Source organism: Calliphora vicina, chromosome 4, assembly GCF_958450345.1.
Source record: "Calliphora vicina chromosome 4, idCalVici1.1, whole genome shotgun sequence".
Taxonomy (NCBI): Eukaryota; Metazoa; Arthropoda; class Insecta; order Diptera; family Calliphoridae; genus Calliphora; species Calliphora vicina.
The window spans coordinates 76,121,523-76,143,782 of NC_088783.1; the positions used below are offsets into that span (position 1 = coordinate 76,121,523).

The 22,260-nt window shown below is 29.7% G+C and overlaps 1 protein-coding gene across 1 annotated transcript in view; it reads right to left on the minus strand.

Annotated features, from left to right (window-relative positions):
• Nucleotides 1-22,260, minus strand: part of dpr18 (defective proboscis extension response 18) — a 156,412-nt gene that overhangs the window by 108,609 nt on the left and 25,543 nt on the right. Inside the window, exons 2-3 of the mRNA XM_065507998.1 lie at nucleotides 10,920-11,657; nucleotides 30-358 (exon numbers count right to left, since the gene is read on the minus strand). Of these exons, the coding sequence (XP_065364070.1) occupies nucleotides 30-358; nucleotides 10,920-11,657 (1,067 nt within the window). The remainder of the gene's footprint in view (nucleotides 1-29; nucleotides 359-10,919; nucleotides 11,658-22,260) is intronic.

Sequence of the window (22,260 nt, forward strand, 5' to 3'; positions counted from 1 at the left end):
ATGTATAAATAATGGGTTTAACAACATACCGTTTTGTCTTTAAGCATTCCAACTCGACAGTTAAGTACTGCTTCCGTATAGAGATGGGCTGTTGTTATACTATTATCGCCTGAGGTTGTTGAGTTGAGTGGCTCTTCAAAAAATGGCCCCCAATGACGTTCATGATGATGTTTGTTACGAAATATACGCGGCCTTTCTGTCTCCGTCGCTGATGATGACGATGATGATGACGAAAACGCTGATATTGATGATGAGGATGAAGATGTTACAGATGATAAAGAGGCCAGTCTGAAATTGCCAACAACGCCACTACTTGTGCCACCAATACCTGCATCCACACCCCCATTAAGAGCAGCATCTGTAAATGTGACAAGAGAAGATAATGACATCAACAACCTAAATTCATTCTTACTGAAGTGTATCAAAACAAAACTTGAAAACAAAAGGAAAAACACACGGAACGAATGAAAAAACAAGCACAAGACACGAATACTTATTATTTTAAATGTGTTATAAAAATGCTAATATTATTTTAGCAACATTAAACTAAATATGTTTTTCAGTTTTGTTTCTAGATTCTTTAGTTTTTTGTCCTTGTCCACTTTTATAGGTGATACAGGTATGTCCTGGTTTGTAAAAAAGTTTGCAACATCTTTTTTTAAGATTATTTATGAAAATAAATAAAATTATAAAATGATTTTTGGAATTTCTTGATTTTTTTATTGTCCTTAAAGAAATTGAGTTAAGGAGAAGTGACCACTAACAATATTATATAACAAAGCAATATAAAGTATTTTTGTGCATTTGAGTGCTCCAATATTGTATTAACGAAAATAAAAATTCAAGGTACAGGTCATCGTCCCCCCACCAGAATTGTTCAATGTATTGTAGAAACATATTGTGTAAAATATTAGGATAATGGGATAACGTTAACTGGTGGCGCAACGACACTGAAGTTTTGATGTGCATTTACAAGGGGAAAATTTATTTTTTTTTTAGTTTTTGTCAAAATTTTCATTTATCTCAATTAAAATATGTATGTAATTGTCGTTTTAATGAGATATAAAAGACAAAAATTGGTTGAAAAATTTTAAAGTTATTAAAAATTCGCCAGGCCATTATAAGTGTATCAGGCCACTAGAACAAGAAATGTTGAAACAAAATTAATATATTTTGAGAAATATTAAATTAAAAACTAATTTTTACTTAAAATATATCCATAACAGTGCAAAAATGGAATTTAACCCTTAAGAGAAATTTGGGCCCAAATGACCTTCAATTTTACTGAGTTTTTCGTAATTTTAAAAGTTGAGGGTCATTTGGACAGCAAATGCTATTAAGTTCTAATTACTATTTTTGTGATATTATTGTAAATACTTTACTTTATGTTATATTTTTCGGAAATTTAAAAATTCTAAATACAGTGAAAGCTCCGTATTCGCAACTACCCACTATTGCGACGGCCCGATTATCACGAAGGCTTAATTTTTAACATTGCAGGTTCTATAAGCGCGAGAGTTTACGAAAAACGGGTTCCATTTTCGTGACTTTTATCTGTATTTTTGGTTTGTAAAACAAAGGGAAAGAAATGCTCCATTATCAACAACGATTTTACGATCAAAAGCCAGTCATTTGTATTCCAAAATTTATCAAACTAATTGTTTCAATGCCAGTGAAGGATGGTTGAAGAAATTTAAGCGCAGACATGGAATTAGATTTTTAAAAATTTCAGGCGAGAAATTGTCTTTGAAACCTCATCTTATCAATCAATTTTTGAAAGAGTTTAAGGATTACGTTGATGAGTATGGATAGACTCTTCACCAAATATACAATGCCGACGAATACGGTTTACATTAAGGATGATTCCAAATAACACGGCTCCCGAATGAAGAATATGTATAGAGCGAATGCTGACATAAACAACTGGATTCAAGAATTTCATGTGGAAAGTAATAAGGAGCAAATGGAATTATGAGATAAGGAATCAGAGGATTTATACGATAGTGGTCACGAAGAAAACAAAATTAAATTGAACGATTGTATAACAACGATAAACAAATGCATACAATGGGCTTTGGTAAATGATAAGGCGACAATAGCACTATATGAACTACGTGATTCAGCTGTTATTTAAAAAAAGCAACTTAAAATCTAAAATTTAAATGTAAATATATCAATAAGAACAATTCTATTTTTAACAAGTAATACCCTACACCGAGAAGCTGTTTAAATCAGTGTTTAAAAAACTAGACTACAAGTAGCAGTAGCAACGAAAAAACACAAGTAGTCTAGTAAAAAAATTAATAAAAACTCGGAGTCAATAATTACTACTACTACTGCTACCTTCACATTTTGGTAGCAGTAGTTGTAGTATTACTAATAAAAGAAAAATTTAAAAGTAGCAGAGTAATTTATTTTCTATTGATACCTTAAAAAAGAAAAAGTTTTGATGTAGCAGTCATTAGTTTTTTATTAATTCTGCTACTTTTAAAATTTAGTAGTAATAGAAGTAGCAGTTGAGGTAGTAGAAGAAGTAGCAGTTAAGTTGCAGTTGAAGTAGCAGCTAAGTAGCAGTTGAGGTAGCAATAAAATAAGTCAAAAATAAAAATCTTCTGCCAAAAAATTATATTATGTGTTGTTGTTGTGAATGTATATTTGTGTATGTTGGTCGTGTTGTAAACAAAAGTTCGGCTTTTTTGTTATACACACAGAAAACACGATCTTTCTGTTAGCAACACGAACATCTGAGACGAATAAAATCGAATAATTCTTTCAAACTCTCTCAAAACAAAAACAACACACAGTGTTTAATTCTGTAAATTTTGGTGTTATGACTGAAGATTTTCTTTTTTGACTACTTTTATGCTACCTTAACTGCTGCATCAACTGCTACTTTACTGCTGCCTTAAAAATTAAAACTCGATATAGAGCAGTAGCAATGATTTGTATTTTTATGCTACTACTCAATTTACAATTCATGTTTTATTACTACTGCTCTGTTAAGAATTTTATATTTTGAAGGTAGCAGTAGTTTTAAAAAAACAAGAAAACGAAAAAAGACAAATGCTACTGCTACCGCTACATACACTTTTTTGAAGCAGTAGTTGTAGCAACAGTTAAAAATTTGTTAGTTATCGTAGCTTTTTAAACACTGGTTTAAATGTGAGCTATGACTAATTACGGACCATAAAATTAGGTGGGATGTCTTCTGTATATATGAAAATTATTTGTGTTGAATTTTATTTGAATACCATAATTTTTAAGAAATTTATACTCGTTAAAATGACTTTCGGAAGTGGGCCTTATGTGGGAGCTATGACTAATTATGGACCGATCGTAACAAAACTTTGTGGTGCGAGTTCGGCTTATATAAAACTAATTTATGCTGAATTTATATAACCAAGATATTTATGAGAACTTAACTTTTTTCAGATAGGGAAATCGTATGGGGGCAAGGATAAATAATGGAACGATTCTAACCAAATTCAATAGGCTTGGGGCAATAGAAGAGCTTGTACCAAATTTCGTCGAAATATCTTTAATATTGCGACCTGTAGTTTGGTTACAAGGTTTACATGGATGGACAGACGGACGGACGGACGGACATCGCTTAGTCGACTCAGAAAGTATATACTTTAAGGTGGGTGTTCGGACAATATTTTTTCATGTCAGAAACATAGGCACTAACCCAATATACCCTTCCCAATATGGTGGTGTAGGATATAAAAATTAAATAATATATGTCAATAAAATGTTGGGTTCTGTTATCAAAAACATTCAGTTCTCCCGATAGATCTGGTTTTTAATTAGTGGCGAAAACCGAGCTTATACTATATTGCAAAATTTTACCCTTGTCTTTCACGATTTAAGGATTCTACGTTGTCCGCTTTTAGTAAAACGTTGTTTTACTAAAATAGGTTTTACTTAAAATTCACAACAGTAAGGAAATTGGTATCATTCGCCAAAATATGGCCAACAAATTAGTTTTTCTCGAAAATAGCTAAATTTAAATCGCAGTTACTGCAAATCTTTTAGAGGTATTGCCATAATTATTACATATTTTTATTCCCTATTATTTTTTCAATAATTCCCAATGTGATGATAAACAAATTCATAAATTTGTTTAACAAAATTTTTAAAAAATTGATAATGGAGATTTGAAACTGGCGTTAAAAAAATTAAATTTTGTTGGTCATACCAGAGAATATGTTAACGGTTTCCTACGAAGACATAACCTCATGCACAAGTAAACGCAGATATATTTTAAGTAAAAAATACCATCTAGTTTAGTATTTCTCAAAATCCTACGAAGATTAAAACTCATACACAAGTAGATACAGATATATTTAAAGTTAGAATTACTTTCTAGTTCAATATTTCTCAAAATATGTTATTTTTTTTCTAAATTTCTTGTTCAAGTGGCCTGAGACACGTTAATGATCTGGGGAATTTTTAATAACTTTACAATTTTTTAACTAATTTTTGTCATTTATATCTCATTATAACGACACTTACGTAAATATTTCGATTCTTTTGCATTCAATTGCAAAATTAATTATTTAGTAGCAACATTTTTACAAAACCTGACAAATTTGCATTTTTTCCGAATTTTAGTGTTTTTACTGTAATTTGCAGAATGCAGAATTTTAAGGATTTTTACAAATTTATTTCATATAAAAAGAAAAATTTTGCATATATCTGATCTTTGACCTTGATGAGCGTCCCGAAATCGTTGTCCGGTTTGGCTCAAAATTTCTGCACTTAACTTTTAGACCTAGTGTCACAACATTTCACCTGGAACACTTTGAAATCAAAAAAATAAAAATCGGCTGTCACCCTGCTATATATATATATTTTGATATCAGTAACATTTAAATGCTTGAAAAGTATTTTTAATACATGTTTTTGTTTATTGTACAGAGCTATAACACAAATTATATGGCTTTAAAACAAATTATATCGACGGCGTTTATCTAAAATGGTTTATCTGCATATTTTGTAAAAATGATTTTTTGATGCCAAACTATTCCCTGTGATGCACTTTTTATTCCAAAATCGGAACCATTTTCTCGAAAATACCTTGTCTATATACTCAAGAGAAAACAAAAAAAAATTATTGAGCAAAAATATCTGGAAAAGGGACACACTCAAATGAAATGTGACAGCGCACATGCAAAAATTGAAAACAAATTGAAGAACCAATCCATATATTCCTCATGATTATATCAATGAAAGAGGCGCGTAAAATTGTAATAGTTGGTGCCAAAGAAATAAGCAGAAATAAGTTTGATACCGAATGCTTAGAATACAATTTTTTCAAAAACGTCAACGATGAAAATATTATACGCTTTTCCAGTATTCGTCCTGGACGAACCACTTTTATATTTACCGAATGGTAGAGTAAAATACAATGTCAGTTTTAATGATGAGTTAAAAAATCTTCCAGTACGAATGAAACAATACCCAGGATATATAGATCCACAATCGCTTCACCGAGAATATCTTCCAATATCCATCAGTAAATGGAAACATCAACAGGTATTGAAATCTTTGATACCTAATCATCATTTGTCTATAATAATCTTCATTCAAAATAAATGTTATTTATTTAATAAATATTAATAAAAATCCAAATACTAACCATACAGATAACACTAGTTTAAAAATCAAACATTTTTGTTTGCTCATGGAATGAAACTTATATTTTTGAGAAGAGCTAGGGACGCTAGCTAATTGACCTTTTTTTGTTTCCCACCTATACGTCAAAATTTTTAGATATATGGGTTTTTATTTTTTACTGGGTACTACTAATGCATACTGTAGTGTACCGAATTGCGGTAATTAGGTATTTACATCGTTTTTGTGTACTCAACACTCTGGCGAAGCTACTAGATACTTTCAGAGTTGTATTGTTTTGAAAAATTCCAAAAAAAATTAACAGGAAGAAAATAAATACTGTTTAAAAGTACATCTTTTTTGTAGATAAATGTTAATAAATCACTATTAAATACACATCTCTAAAGTAAAAACTATTTTAAAATGTCTTCTAGAAAGTGTAAAATAAACACAGACTATTTTTGTTTTATTTGCGCAAAAATTATTCAGTTAAATCGAGGTTTTGCTACAACACAAAAACTCCAAGATGCCTATTTACATTATTTTGTATTCCCCGTGTCAAATCAGGATAAAAAGTGGGTCCTTCATTCGATTTGCACAAATTATACTGAATATATTCCTGGTAAAATGAACATTAAAAATGTAAGTTTGGTTGACCCACAAAAAATAGTTTTGCCGCCACTCCACATTAAATTAGGTTTAATGAAAAATTTCGTAAAAGCTTTAGAAAAGACAAAACCAGCATTTCAATATTTATGCAGCGTGTTCCCGAGTCTTTCTGAGGCTAAATTGAAAGAAGGAATATTTGTGGGTCCTCAAATAAGAAAAATTTTGGGTGATACCTAATTTGAGTGTATATTAACCGATGTTGAAAAAGCAGCATAGAATTCTTTAAAACTTGTTGTTCAAGAATTTTTGGGGAATAAGAAAAGTCAAAACTAAGAGATATTGTTGCGAATTTATTACATAATTTTTCGCTTTTTACATTCTCATATGGATTTTTTCCCGGAAAACCTCGGACACATGAGTGACGAACATAGATAGCGTTTCCATCAATATTTCGAGAGGAATTATCAAGGTTTTTGGGATCAGAATATGCTAGGAGACTACTGTTGGAGTGTCGTGAGAGAGACAAATGAAAATAGTTATAAAAAGAGTACTAAAACACTTCACTTTTAATTTTTTTGTCCTAATTTAATCTACATTTTATATGTTTCGTTTTTAATAAATATCTCAAAAGTTTGACGTCCAGGATTTTTTTAATATTTTTTCCGAAGTTAGAAGACCTAAATACACAAATCCCCATATGTTTCAATTCATGTGCAAAAACCTTGCAAACTATTGTAATTATTTGGATCTGAAGTAAGTTCTTCTTCTATTTTGCTTAATCCTAAAATCATTTAAAAGTGAAAAACAACAACATTTTAATATTAATATCGAAGATTTTCTAAGACAAAATGGTTTATGTAGCGTTAAATGCGAATAACGGTTTTTATAATCTATATTTTTGGGAATTAGTAGAAGCCTATCAATCATATTGTGGAACATCGATTTGTTAAATACTCACTAATTATGGAATTAAACAGTTTTTTGCTTCTACTGAACAATCAGGTTTTTTCAGATAAACCATTTTGGATAAATGCCGTCGATATATATGGTAACAATAAGAACGAACTTATCAGTAATTTAGCATTATTAAAAATTTCGTACTAATAAAAAGCCTTACATTTATAGGGCACTTGTAATATTCGTTCTTGCCAACTTTATTCCAATAAATATACACACTTTAACCTATTTGCTACAATAGTAAAATACCACTTATTCGCTTTAATGTTCAAAAAACATTAAGATTTTCATTATTTTTTCCATGAACTTTTCTACTCCCTATCCTGAACTTCCTTTTGTTTTATGTCACTTAAGTAGAGATTATTGTGTAAATCCCAGGTTTGTTAAATTGCAAGAAAATATAAAGAAAATAGTCGTTGATCTTTATGAATAAATGTGTATTAAAACTATTTATTTACTCATCTACATAAGCATCGAATTATTCATAAACGGATGAAAGAAATTTCATTCTTAGAACTGTAAATTTGTTCATGGGCATTTGCTGACATTTAAACAATATAAGTTTTAATTTTATTAATTTTTCGCTAGTTTATTTGTAACAATACAAAATATTTATAACATTTATGTCTACAAAGTCCCTAAGTATTTGAAAAGTTTAGACAAGGATTAAATAATGTAATTTCGAGGTGATTATTCTGTGCAAAAGAGATTATATTCATTATTATGACCAAAAATTAAACAGTATGAGTTAAGAATTAAATACATTTTATAAGCAGTGTTATTAAAGGACTAAAGGGCTAAAAAACAGTTGTTAAATATTATTATTAAATTATATATAAAAAGTAAAGATAAGAAGCTTTATTCCTGTATATACATATATTGAATTTATGTGACACTGGTTTACTTATATTATCACTTGGCATTATAATAGATTTATTTATAAGAAACTGCTACTTAGGTGATTTAAATTTAGAATTTATTTGCTAAATAATTTCTTGGTTCATGTAAATTTAACACACCCATTAAAAATTAAACTTAAATTTTGTAGGTGAAAGTATTTTCGTTTTTCCATTCAAGCAATAAAAATAGCAAGCAGGTATTTTTATAAATAAATGTTTTCACTAATATTTAACAACCACTCCTTGCCACTCAATTGCCACACAATCGCAACACAGTCTGTACAAACGTTGGTCTGATAGTCTGATCTGGTTGCAAGTTACTGAAGGAAATAAAAAAAAAACAAGAAAATCAATTTTATAGTTGATTTCCCTCTGAAGAAAAAAAAGCCAACAAAATTAGAAATAGAACGAAAACGAGAAATTGTAAAACAGTCAAGAGCTAAGAAGAATCATAGATGAATGTGGTTTGGTTTAAGGGTTTAAGAACCGTAAATAAGCTTAAAAAAAAGAAAAAGTAGCAAAATATAAAAATAAGAAATACAAAAACACTTAAATGGAAAAACCATTCTAAATATTTTTCCCACAGCACGCCCACATACTAGTATAGACTTCAAATAAACTATAAAGAAATATGTACCTGAATGTAGCAGAAAACGTTTGAACAGAAATGTGCCACGGCTGGCATTTTTGGCCTATTTAATAACAAAATTTACTCAATGTTGCTGGTTCCTACTGTGAGTTTTATTAAATCTAGAATGTTTCATATTTTTTGTGCTTCTTTAGAAGTAAACGAAGTTAATTAAATTGCAAAATAAAAATGACAACACTACTTTTAGCAAATATCAATACCATATATGTTCCGTGTTAGCTTATATTTTAATTGATTGCAATTAAAAAGTATACAGAGAAAACAGATTTGCCGCCAATCGAATGATTAGATTATACTCACAGATTTTTTCGGTTCTAGCTAAAGAAAGTCAGTTGAGAATGAAGAATTATGATTAAAATATCAGAATTTTTGTCAGCTACAAATTCGGTTATCACAACCAAAACTGTTTTCTCTGTGTAGTTATCCCAATTATAGTTATTTCTTTATTTCGCATTGACTATGTGGACGTGAGTATCATCTATCTATCTTTTTGAAGTCTCATTCCCCCTAAATGTTTTATTCTGATTTTTGCTGTTTCAGACTTGTAACTATATTTAGGATAATTTTATAGAAAATATAAAAACTGATATATTTATCTATAACATCACACATGCAAAAAATTTACAATATTAGATTGTGTAAACGACAACGATCAATAGCACTGACAACAAACAAATATTAGTGAAGGGCTTGAATGAGTCAAAAAATTGGGAAATCATTTTTTTTTAAATACTACCCAAATATTGAGGAGCTCTCGCATTCCATAGATACATATCACAGGGCTATTTATAGGGACTTAAAGGAGGTTTATAAGGACTTAAACAATAAATCGACACAAGTCTTAATTACAAATTATATTTCCAAATCTCTACTCATGAACCCAACCCATTATCTCGTGACGAAAGTGATATGTCGCCTTCCAAAAGATATGATCAGTAGTGGAAAACAGTGATAAAGAATTGATTGGAAGTTATGACCGATACATACTATAAATAATAGAAATATATTTCTAATTGTTTTTTTAATGAACTGACATGTTTTTTTGAGTCCCATTTATTTTGTTTTATTAAATGGTTTAACTACAATGAATACTTTACTCTAAAATAAATGAATTTTCTAAACAAAATTTAAAATTTATTCGTATTTGGGTCTTTTTTCGATTTACACGATTTCTCATACAAACATTTTTCATTCCGATTTACACGATTTTTTCAGGAACGCATCTATAGTGTAGATCGAGGCATAGGTGTACTTATATCTATATACTGTAGTGCAATTTATGTAGATACCTTTATAGATATAAAATTCATGACCGATAATGTTCAATTTCGGGGGGACATTTGTATGGGGGCTAGGTGAAATAATGGACCGATTTCATCCAGTTTCATAGGCTTTGTCCTTCAGCTTGTATGTACCATATTTTGACGAAACTTGTTTAAAATTGCGACCTGTACTTTGCGCACCATCTTTGTATGGACAGCCAGCCTGACGGACAGACATCTGCCATATCGGTTTTTTTTTAAAAAATTACATTTTCACTCACTAAAACTTTTTCTTGGATATTAATTATTAAATTTTTTCTTTTGATAAAATAAAATTTCGAAGAACCTTTTTTACATCTTATGTTTCAAAAAATGCTAAGTATTACACGCATCTTACTCCAGTCCGATGGACATTTTAGTTGACATTAATACGAAAAAGGTTCTGTGATTGCCAGAACTATGTATGTATGCTTGTGTTGCAACGCCACGTATTTCCATACATCTAAGTGAACTTAGAAAGTTAGATAGAGAAAATTTTTTGTTTTCTGTCCGCTTTGTGATAAATTCTCCCATTTAAGAAAAACATCTTCAACATTTTTAAATTGAATATTAGCAGAAAAAAATGTTCATTGTAAAAATAATGACACTGATTATGTTGAATATTCCAAAGTAGATATTTATTTGAGACACGAGGTTCATAAATTTTAAGCACTTTCAACGAAATATTTAAGAAGCTACTTTTAGTTAGAAAATACCCAGACTTTATAAGGACATATTTTTGCCGCTAATCTGTAAACAGCAGTGTTGTTGCACTCATGTAGACTTTTCTAAATACTTTGCTTCAACAGCAACATAATATACATACATAAGTATACATATATATATTTTAGTTGTTTACTTAACAATGCTGAAACATCATAGACTCACCTGAATTTGTCCAATGATTTTTTGAAAATGTAAAGTCAAGCGGAAAATGCTGCTGATGGTCTTGATGTTGCTGTTGGTCATTGTTATAAATACTGCTGCTCTGACTTCTGCTCGTATCGCTATTGCTGGCTGTGATGGTGCTTTTACTTTTCTTAACATTTTTAAATGATGACAATCCAGCTCCAGCACCACTACTGATCCCACTGCCACTACTGGTGGTGGGTGGATAAGAACTTAAACTATTTTGTTGTTTGCCCAACAACTTGGTGCCTATACTATTGCCACTAATGCCACTGTCACCACTACTACTACTGCTGCTACTAGCACTAGTAGTTCTACTGCTGCCCCTGGTCTTAAATGTTGTGTGCATCATGTTTATCGTTTGGGTTGTTGGGCTAATGCTGTTGATGCTGTTGCCCATAATTCTGGACGTCTTAGTATTGTGAAAACCAGACATTGTTGTTGTTATTGTTGATGTGGGATATGCTATGGCTGATGTTAGAGAAGGTGATGAAAATTTCTGTTGAACAGCACCAGCTTCTTGAAAAGACGATGATGATGATGGTAGATATGGTGATGACCAGGACGACGATGACGACGGCGATGAGGCAAATGTAGTACGTGTTGTATCGAAAGCATTGAATTGTAAACTTTCAACTAATGCGGCTGTAGCTCCAACTACTGCCTGCGTTTGTGGTAAGGCCACTGCCACAACTGTTACAGTTTTTGTTATTGTATCTGTCCATTGCATTGAATTGAAAGTAAAGCATGAAAAAATATAGAAAAGAAATTGAAATCCAATTAGAAAATACATAAATTTTAAATTAAATACTAGCTAGCAGCAAATAGTTAAGAGTAATAATAATAATAGTAATAATAGTTTCAGGTATAACCAGGCATTTGACTCCTTTCATTATTTCTTTATGCCGTTTACTGGCCTGCCCCTCTGAAATAGGGTATAGAGCAATTACCGCATATAAAAACAATAAAGAATTTGTCTTCACTACTCGGAAACTAGAGATTATATTTAGTTATCATAAGATAAGTATGTGCACCTTGCTTTTTACTTATACTTAAGTATTTGTTGGTGTTTTACCTTTCGCTTAGTTGATTATTAAGAAAGATTATTGTATTAAAGAATATTTTTTATTATTTATAAAAAAGCTTTTATCTTTTGAAAAATATTGTTAAGTCCTGACTAGATGAAATGAAAGGAATTTATAATCCAATTAAAATTAATCATAAATATTAAGCGTAAGTACTTAAAATAATAGAAAATAATCTCACGTTCTGGCAGATGATAAATTATGAAAACTTAGGAAATTTAATATGACTACAATGGTGTTAAATAAGAATAATTTTAAATATAAAAGACCAGAATTATAAAACAGCTAAGTATTTCGATATAAATTAAAGAAGTGGCTGATTTCTTTAAAGTAATATTTTGTTTCCATCATACAAAATTTCAATTATATGTATATAACGGTAACCATGAGCAACGTCATAAATAAATTAAGAAATACAAACTTGTTTTTCAGTAACGAAATGAGTTTCGAAATATAAATTAAGGATAATGATGAATGTTAGGAAATAAGTTACCAAATCCCAAAATAATAAAATTTATTAAACATTTCGGCTGTGCTGAATTAATATGTGGAGGTCAATTATAAACCGATCCTCACAAAAGTTGGTAGAAAAATTCAAGTTCATATAGAATTTGTTTGTGTCCAATATTCATAATTGTATTATAATCATGATATTAATTATTATAAGACAATTATGAATTTTCAAGTCATTTTCTGAGGGGGATCTCGCCTTTTATTGCCACATCCTGAAAGATATGAAATAACTTTTAAGTCGGCAGGATTATTAATTTCAAGCTGTCAAACATTTCATACCACTACCTTTCAGGAGAATTGATTTCAATAGTTAAAGAACTTAGGAAAACACATTCCGATGGGAAAACATTGTTTTGAAAATCTGCTAAATTGCTTATAACTTCATCATTTGTATATTGATTTCGCTGATTTTAAATCCCAAAATTTTCGAGAGTACACCTATCCCTCGATTTACACGATATATGCGTTCCTGCAAAAATCGTGTAAATCGAAATGAAAGAAATTTATATGAGAAATCGTGTAAATACGAATAAATTTTAAATTTTGTTTAGAAAATTCATTTACATTAAAGTAAATTATACATTGCAGTTAAAGCATTTAATAAAACAAAATAAATGGAACTCATAAAAAACATGTCAGTTCATTAAAAAACAATTAGAAATATATTTCTATTATTTATAGTATTTATCAGTCATATCTTCCAATCAATTCTTTATCACTGTCTTCAACTACTGATTGTATCATTTTGAAGGCGACATATCACTTTCCTTACTAAATAATTTTTCATGGGTTACTGGTTCGATAGTAGACATCAGATTGTAGAGATTTGGAAATATTATTTGTAATGTGTTGATTTATTGTTTAAGTCCATATAAACCTCCTAAAAGTCCCTATAAATAGTCCTGTGAAATGTATCTCTGGAATGCTAGGGCTCTCTTAAAAAATTATTTACCAATTTTCAGCCGAATTAAAGTCCTTCACTAATATTTATATTTGTCAGTGCTCCTGATTCCTTAACTCCTTCACTCGAATCGATGTCGTTTGTTTCGCTTATCATATTTATTAAATCTTTAACATCTAACCCCCATATGCATAAACAGTTTATACATTTATCAAAGGTTTATAAAACAAAATTTCCATACAAAATCTGTTTCATAAACCTTTGATAAATTTATAAACTGTTTATGCATATAGGGGTAATTATTTATTTATTGTATAACATTTTCTGGCCACAAATTTTTCCAACAGCCTTTGAGCGTTGATTGCCTGAGTGCTGTATAAATCAATGCAACATGCTTTACACAATCTAATATTGTAAATTTTTTGCATCTGTGACAAAATAGATAAATATTTTTGATAATTTACTGAAAACAAATCATTTTTGCTAAAAATATTTTTTAAAAAACGGTGTAATTAAGGTAATTTCCACATCCCTTGATGTATACGAATACCAAAAAAATCGTGTAAAAGTGAAATCGAGTTAAAAAATATAGTGTAAATCGAGGGATAGGTGTATATGCAAATTAATTTTAACTAATAGCATACACTCAGCCAGACAAATGTCTTCTGTATGCATAAGAATATTTTGATTCAAAATATGACATAATAAGAATTCGAAAAAAATGATAAAAATATTGTCAGGGCTGTTCTCACTTTCACCGTATTTTTCGAATATAAATTTTGGATCGTTATAGATAGCGAAGTCGATATAGCCATGTCCGTCTGTATGTTGAAATCAAATAACTTATATATATGATTCATACATCAATATATCGGGAATTCTTCCAGCTCGGTTGCTAAGAAAAAAACCGGGATAACCTCGATTTTTGGCCTATTTTTGATCTATATCTGAATTACAAAGTCATTAATATAGATAATATGGATATCTATTGATAGACATTTCAAAGTCCATTACAACGATGTATATAATGCTATAGTAAGTTTTACCTACAATGGGTCAAAATCGGAAAAAATATTTTTAACCCGAATTTTTTTTTCATCAAATAATTTTTTTTCTCATTAATTCTTTTTCCAAAAAAAAAATTTTAACAAATTAAAAAAAAAATTTTGAAAAAACATTTAAAAAAAATTTAAAAAACAATTTCGAAAAAAAAAATGTTCAAAAATCATGTTGAAAAAAAAATTAATTTTGTTTACCTAAAAATATTTAAAAAAATAATTTTTAAGTATAATTTGGTGAAGAGTATATAAGATTCGGCACAGCCGATTATAGCTCTCTTACTTGTTTTAACCTTAATTATATAATTTTAAAAACTTTATTTAATATAAATATTGTACGGTGAATGGTGAAAGTGAGAACACGAATAGCCCTGAGTATTTCTTGATTTTACACTTGCTATATTTTTCTGGATTTAGACTACCAAACTGTTGCCGAACAACCTGCGTTCGAATCGCAGTGGATGCAAAACTATTTTGTTGAAAAAATAAGAATAAAATTCTTAAAATAGTTAGCAGAAATGTATATCAAAAAGGGACCAAAATATGTGTACTAAAGATTGTCTCTTTTTACCACTTAGTAATTGATATCCGCATAGCATCTTGAGGAGTTTTTTCTGTGTTTGGAAGGATATTTTATTTAAATTTTTGATTTAAATATATAATATTAAATGTCCGGTTTAACCTCCTTTTTGAACCCTGACACTTATGGCTCTTTTTTTGATTAAAGCGAACACATTTAAAATTCTATTTCTAGATTTACTTATTTTAGAGATAGAGATGTACAAGTTTTACCAGTTTTTGACCGTTTTATCCCAATTAGCTTTCGGACCTAAATTCGGGTATTTAAAGTTTACTACTTTAGCCCAAAATGCCCGAAAAGGCTATTTTTTGGGAAAAAAATATTAACAAAATTTGTTTGGGGGACTCTTACTGCCATATAAAGTTAAGCGGTATCACCAAATCTGAATTAGCGTTGGTCAAAAACTGATAACAACATTTTTTGAAGGCCCATTGATTTTCAGAACCTTAAGTGGCCCATAAAATAAATTTGTCACCAAAATGGAAAAACTGAGTATAGAGTTTTATTACCCTTTGGTAAAAGAGCCTAAGCTACACTGTTGCACTGTGTAATTAACCACAAAAAACTTGGTCATTGTTATATCATAAAATATTTATACCGTGTAATTTATTCTGCAAAAATCTAAAAAAAACTTTACATATTTCTCAAACACAGTTTAATTCGAAAATAATTTTCTCTATCTACCTCTAGCAAATAACTTTTGATAAGCAGCCACTAATAAACATTGGCAATTTTTGTGTTTTAAGCTGCTTAAAGCCCATAAAGCCTTCAAGCAGCCTACAAAATTGATATTTATATCAATTTGTCTACGCATAAGAGTATTACAGTAGTTTTTGTGTCCCTTACTGAATATTTATGTATTGCAAAATATATGTATGTTCTGGTTCATGGCAATTTTTCTCTTTTAACCACAACCAATGCAACGATATTTTTTTATATTTTTTTATTAATAGCCATCATCATAAACGTTTTAATACAATTATTTTTACCAGTATATAGAAGTACGTGTAAGTTTATATGTGGTCAGATGCACACAGAAACGAACTTATGAGAAGATATGCATGTTTGTTTGTGTACGCGTGTGTGTATGTGTGAGTTAAGTTGGCCTTTGTGATTTTAACCATAAATCAAATGATTCAATTAATAAAGTCCATACATAAATGTATGAGAGGCTTGAATTATCGCATTTATTAAAAGGCACCACATGAATATTTATGTGATTCCATTTGTCAGTGACTCTCATGTCCTTAAAACTATTACAGAGTTAAAAATAAGGTTTTGAAAAAAAAAACAAGAAATAAAGTATAGTCGGCCAATCCCGACCATATGCTTGCCTACACTGAGTAATTGCGCAAAATTTGTTTCTTTTAAATTTTCAATAATTTATTTTCGAGAGTGATGTATAAAAGTTAATGTATGTCTGTTTATTAATTTGTTTGCATATTTGTGTATTTGTTTCTTGTCTGTGACTTATAAGAGCCTAACCCACTGGACTCTTCCAGGCTTGGCACCTCCCATAAAAAAGTAAATAGTTATTAAGGAATATCTGGTGAATATGGTGAACTATAATTGTGAAAGCCACAAAACTTCGCCAAATTTATTTTGGTACCATTGTGCGCTTCTTGGCTGAAAATAGACGGATTTCAGAATGGACATGGCAGCACCCATACCAAGTAAATAGATATTTTCGAACACCTGCAGAACTATAATTGTGACTGTCTTAAAACTTTATACGAATTAATTTCTTATCAGTGTTTGAAGTCTAACCAAAAATGGGACACTACGGTGGTGTAGGGTATTAAGAGCAACAGCAAATATATAAGGACTTAAGGAAAATACTGGATTTTGAACAAATGATTTTCTCAATAGGATTATATCAAACTATTTCCAACCAAAAATATTGATACTTTTATGACTAATAGTTTTCATAGATTATGTTACTTTGGGTTTCTTCTTCTCCTTTATTTGCATATTCGATTTTCGAATGTTAGCGACCATACAATTACAAAATTTACATTTTAAAAATTTAATGGTTATTCGATTAGATTCGATTTTCATACATCGTTCACAATTTGAGCAAAGTCAGCTCTATTTCTCGCCGCATTTATGAGATTCTCCATATTCTGAGATCTAGTCCATTGTTGTATATTTTCAAGTCATGACATCTCCTTTCTGCCCCTACTACGTATTCCTTCCACTTTGGCTTGGAGGATTGTTTGAAGTACCATATATTTAGGGTTCTATATATTTAGGGTTCTATATGTTTAGGGTTCCTAAATATGCAGTTTTTCGTTTTTTTATGTGAGATAAGAGTTCACGTTCTCGATTCATTCTCCTTAAAACTTGGTTATTCGATATATAAGATGTCCAGGGTATTTTTAGTACTCGTCGGTAAGTCCATATTTCAAATGCTTCCAGTCTCTTAATATCTGCAGCTTTTATAGTCCATACTTCCACAGCATACAGCAATACTGACCATATATAATTTTTTATAAATCTCGATTTTGTCTCCATGTTTATATCATGATTGGTTAAAACTTTCCTGTATTTAAAAAAAGGAATATCTTGCCATCTCTATTCGGCATCTAATTTCCTTCGATATGTCCCATTGATCATTAATTAGAACACCAAGATATTTAAAATTTTAAGTATTGTATTGCTGTATTTATTATACCCTACACCACCATAGTGGGGAGGGTATTATGCGTTTGTGCAGATGTTTGTAACGCCCAAAAATATTAGTCTAACACCCACCTTAAAGTATACCGATCGACTTAGAATCACTTTCTGAGTCGATTAAGCGATGTCCGTCCGTTCGTCCGTCCGTCTGGTCGGCTGGCTGGCTGTCCATGTAAACCTTGTGCGCAGAGTACAGGTCGCAATTTTGAAGATATTTCGATCAAATTTGGTACATATTATTTTTTGGGCTCAAGGACCAAGCCTATTGAAACTGGCTGAAATCGGTCCACTATTTCACCTAGCCCCCATACAAATGTCCTCCCGAAATTGGACTTTATCGGTCATAAATGTTTAATTTATATATGTATCTCCACAAATTTCGCTCCAAATAAGTTTTATATACACAAAATTCATGTCACCAAATTTTGTTACGATCGGTCCATAGTTAGTCATAGCTCCCATATAGACCCGCTTCCGAAAATCACTTTAACGTGCAGAAATCGCTTAATAATGTTGGTAAACACACAAAATTCAACATAGTTAACTTTAATATAGACATAAATCACACGACCTAATTTCATGGTGATCGGTCCATAATTGGTCATAGCCCCCATATAACCCCACTTCCGAAAATCACTCAAAAATATAAATTATTGAAATTTTAAAAGAAATTTTTTTTTGCTCTTTTACTTAGTGTAGGGTATTATATGGTCGGGCTTGACCGACCATACTTTCTTACTTGTTTTTCATTACATTTGACTATTTAAATGTTAACATCATTTGTCATAACTGCCAGTTATAGGGTATAGTACATCAATCTTTTGATGATTAAATTGCTATGTTATCACTGACCGTCTATTAGGGTGGACATTATTTTGCACTTTTTCAATGCTCCCAAAACCTTACATTGTCATATAAAAAGCAAGTGCAGTTTAGAGTCAAAGTAGCCATATTTTCAATTAAAATATACATATGGGGATTTAATGTCAAGTGATCCAACTTTTAAAATCGATGTCTTCGGCTCGGGATGAAATTTGCACCAAGGTTAGACCTATTGGATAGTAATTCAGACACAATTTTTCAACAAGATCGGTCAAGAACTCCCTGAGTTAGAGGCGGTCAAAATTTGACATTTTAGCCAAACATGTGTTTTTTCTCATGTAACTTATTACCTCTTGTTTTTAGCAAAATGTGTCCTAAATAGTTTCGATAGCTATTTTTTCAATCTTTCGGAAAAAAATATTAAAAAAAAAAATTTAATATTTTTTTCCGAAATCAAAAACTTTTTTGACTTTTTAAAATAAAGCTTAAATATTTTCCTTGAATGCCTATTTAGTCGCTTAGTGGGATGCGTGTTCGATATCTATAAAAATAAAGATTTTGTAACTCAAAATAAAGCTTGGATATTTTCCATGAAGACCTATTTGATCGCTTAGTGGGATGCGAGTACTATATCAAAATAAATGTTTTGTAACTCAAAACATGCAATTTTTGATTTTTTTTTGGCAAAAACTTTTTTTATTTTTTTTTCAAAATGTGCAATTTTTTTTAATTGTTTTTTACTCAAAAGAAAGTTTGGATCTATTCATTTAAGACCTATTTGGTCGCTTAGTGGGATGCGAGTGGGATATATAGCAAAATAAATGTGTTGTAACTCAAGACATAAAAGTTGACGTGTAATCCCCCATATATATTAAATATGGAAAAAAAATCGAATTAAAAATGGTTCTGTATGTATTTCATTTACCCATATATATTTAAATGTGAGATATGAGTGAAATTGTATGATTTTTTTTGAAATCAAGTTATAATAATTTGTTTAACACTTGAAACCATTTTTGAGATGACTACTACTTTGATCCAAAACGCGAAGCTTTAAACATTTTTTGCAACATTATAATGTTATCCGATTTGTCTCTAATTTAAAGCACTTGGGTTTTATAACCATTTTAAACCAAAGTTCTAAGAAAGGACAACCCTAATGTGTATATTTGTTCCATATAATACATAGAAACTTATTAAGTATTTATTATATTTATAACAGAAAATCAGCTTGTAATTAAAACAGAAGTAATAAACATGATTATAACTAAAAATAAAATATTATAATTACAAGTATTTAATATGGTCGGTTTTAATATGAAATTTTTAAGCTTAATTAGTTTACAAACAAAGAATATATTTGTTTGGTTTATTGAATGAAATATGTATTTTTGAGGATGTATTCAGCCAGCAATTTAAAAAAGCTCTTAAAATATTTCCGTTCAATATATCGTAATATCTTTTTTTAAATTTAAAGATATTGTCTTTTTTTTAAATAAAATAAGCACAAAGTGCGAAGTGTTTTGCTTGTCTACAGAAACACCCAGAGTCTCTGGCAGGAATCGAACCCGCAACCCTTGGATTGATAGTCCAGAACACTATTGCCTAGTCTATCAATGAATAATGGAACAAATAATTTTAAGAACATAAATTTTAGAAGAATTTTTATGCAATTTAAGAATATTATACTGAAAATTTAGCTATTTGTATCAGACATACAAAATTTTCTTTTAAGATCTATAAGCTTCAATGTGCGTGGTACGTAATATGCTCGGTTTTGGATGAATCCTGCCAATGATTTTGCAAGCTCCTTATGAGTTTGCCAAAATTCTTGGGGGAGTAATGCCTCCAATTCTTGGTCTTCCAACCTTTTTGGCTTGTCTGTGCGATCTTTGTTTTTCGTATCAAAAACACCACTTCAAAACCGAACAAAACATCTCTCGCAATTGGTGTGCTCCAGCGGCACATTTTTTCAAATTAAAGAAGTAAAGAAAATCTTCCCGCATATGATGCTTTGTTGGCACAAAGAAATTTTAAAACTCAATATGGTTTTTTTAATTTTACAGACTTCAGCTCATATATGTTTCATATCATGAACAAAAACCTTGTAATCTAATGTTGTTTAAATAGATTTGTATTCTTCTATATGTTGAATTTTAAGGAATTAATATCAAAATATTTAAAATATTTAATTTTGAATACCCAAAAGTTGTAATACACTTAATTTTAATTATGTTTTACTTTTAATTATTACAAAAATCCTATGAGGTTTTTCCTTTAACCCAAATTAAGTCATATTAAATATTTTAACTGTTCGCAATTTGTTCCAACTCAATTTTTTCTTTTTCTATCTATAGTAATGTGTGTAATTAAGTTGTAATTAATTGTCAACATATTTTTGTAATTAATATTGAACATTTACGGTTTTATTATTATTACTTTTTATTAATGTCCAATGTTATATTGGACATGACAAATACTTAAATATCCTTTTCTTTTTTTTTTATTTTTTGCTGAATCAATATGAATGACATGAAAAGGAAATCAAACAAGAACAATTACAATTAAACATACTTGTAGTTAAATATACTTTTATACATATAACATTTATCCAAAAGTTTTATCATGGACTTTCTACGGACATTTGTTACAAATAATATATATATATATTAGGGTGGCCCTTAATAAACGAAAGTTGGATTTTGGCCATTCTCACCCCCCAGTTTGGTGAACATTAGTAAAAAAATCATCCTGAAAAAATTTTAGGTAAATCGGTTGGGGTTAAGACGTGCCGCAAGCCCTCTGAAGTTTTGAGATGCATTTACAAGGGGAAAAAATTCATTTTTTTCAGTTTTTGTAAAAATTTTGCCATTAAAAAATTACTTTTGTAATTCAATTTAAAAGAATCGAAATGTGTACGTAATTGTCGTTCTAATGAGACATAAAAAACAGAAATCGGTTAAAAAATTTTAAAGTTATTAAAAATTCGCCAGGCCATTAACGTGTCTCAGGCCACTAGAACAAGAAATGTTGGAACAAAATTAACATATTTTGAGAAATATTAAAATAAAAGCTCATTTTTACTTAAAATATGTCCATATTTACTTGCATATGAGTTTTTGTCTTCGTAGGATACCGTTAACCTATTCTTAGGTATGAACAAAAAAAATTAATTTTTTTAACGGCAGTTTCAAAACTCCATTTTCAAATTTTTAAAAATTTTGTTAAACAAATTTCAGAATTTTTTGATCATCTCATTGGGATTTATTAAGAGTATAATTAAATCGTGAAAAAATTATGAAAATATCTCTTATAGTTTTTCCGTACCTGCGATTTAAATTTTGAAATTTTCGAGAAAAACCAATTATTTGGCAATTTTTAGGCCAATGAGCTCTATTTTCTTACTCTTATGAATTTTAAGCAAAACTTAATTAGAATATTATAGTCCAGATAATTCTAAATATACTCTGAAACTTTTACTAAAATCAAAAAACGTTAACCCTTAAATCGTGAAGGTCAAAAGTCAAATTTTTCAATATTTGGAATTTCTCTTGGAAAGATTTTGAAATGTTCGAAATGTTGTATATTTTTGGGCCGATTTTGATGAAATTTAACAAAAATATAACACAAGGCCTAGTATTTACAAAAGCAGCAGAAAAATTAAAATTAACCCTATATAGCA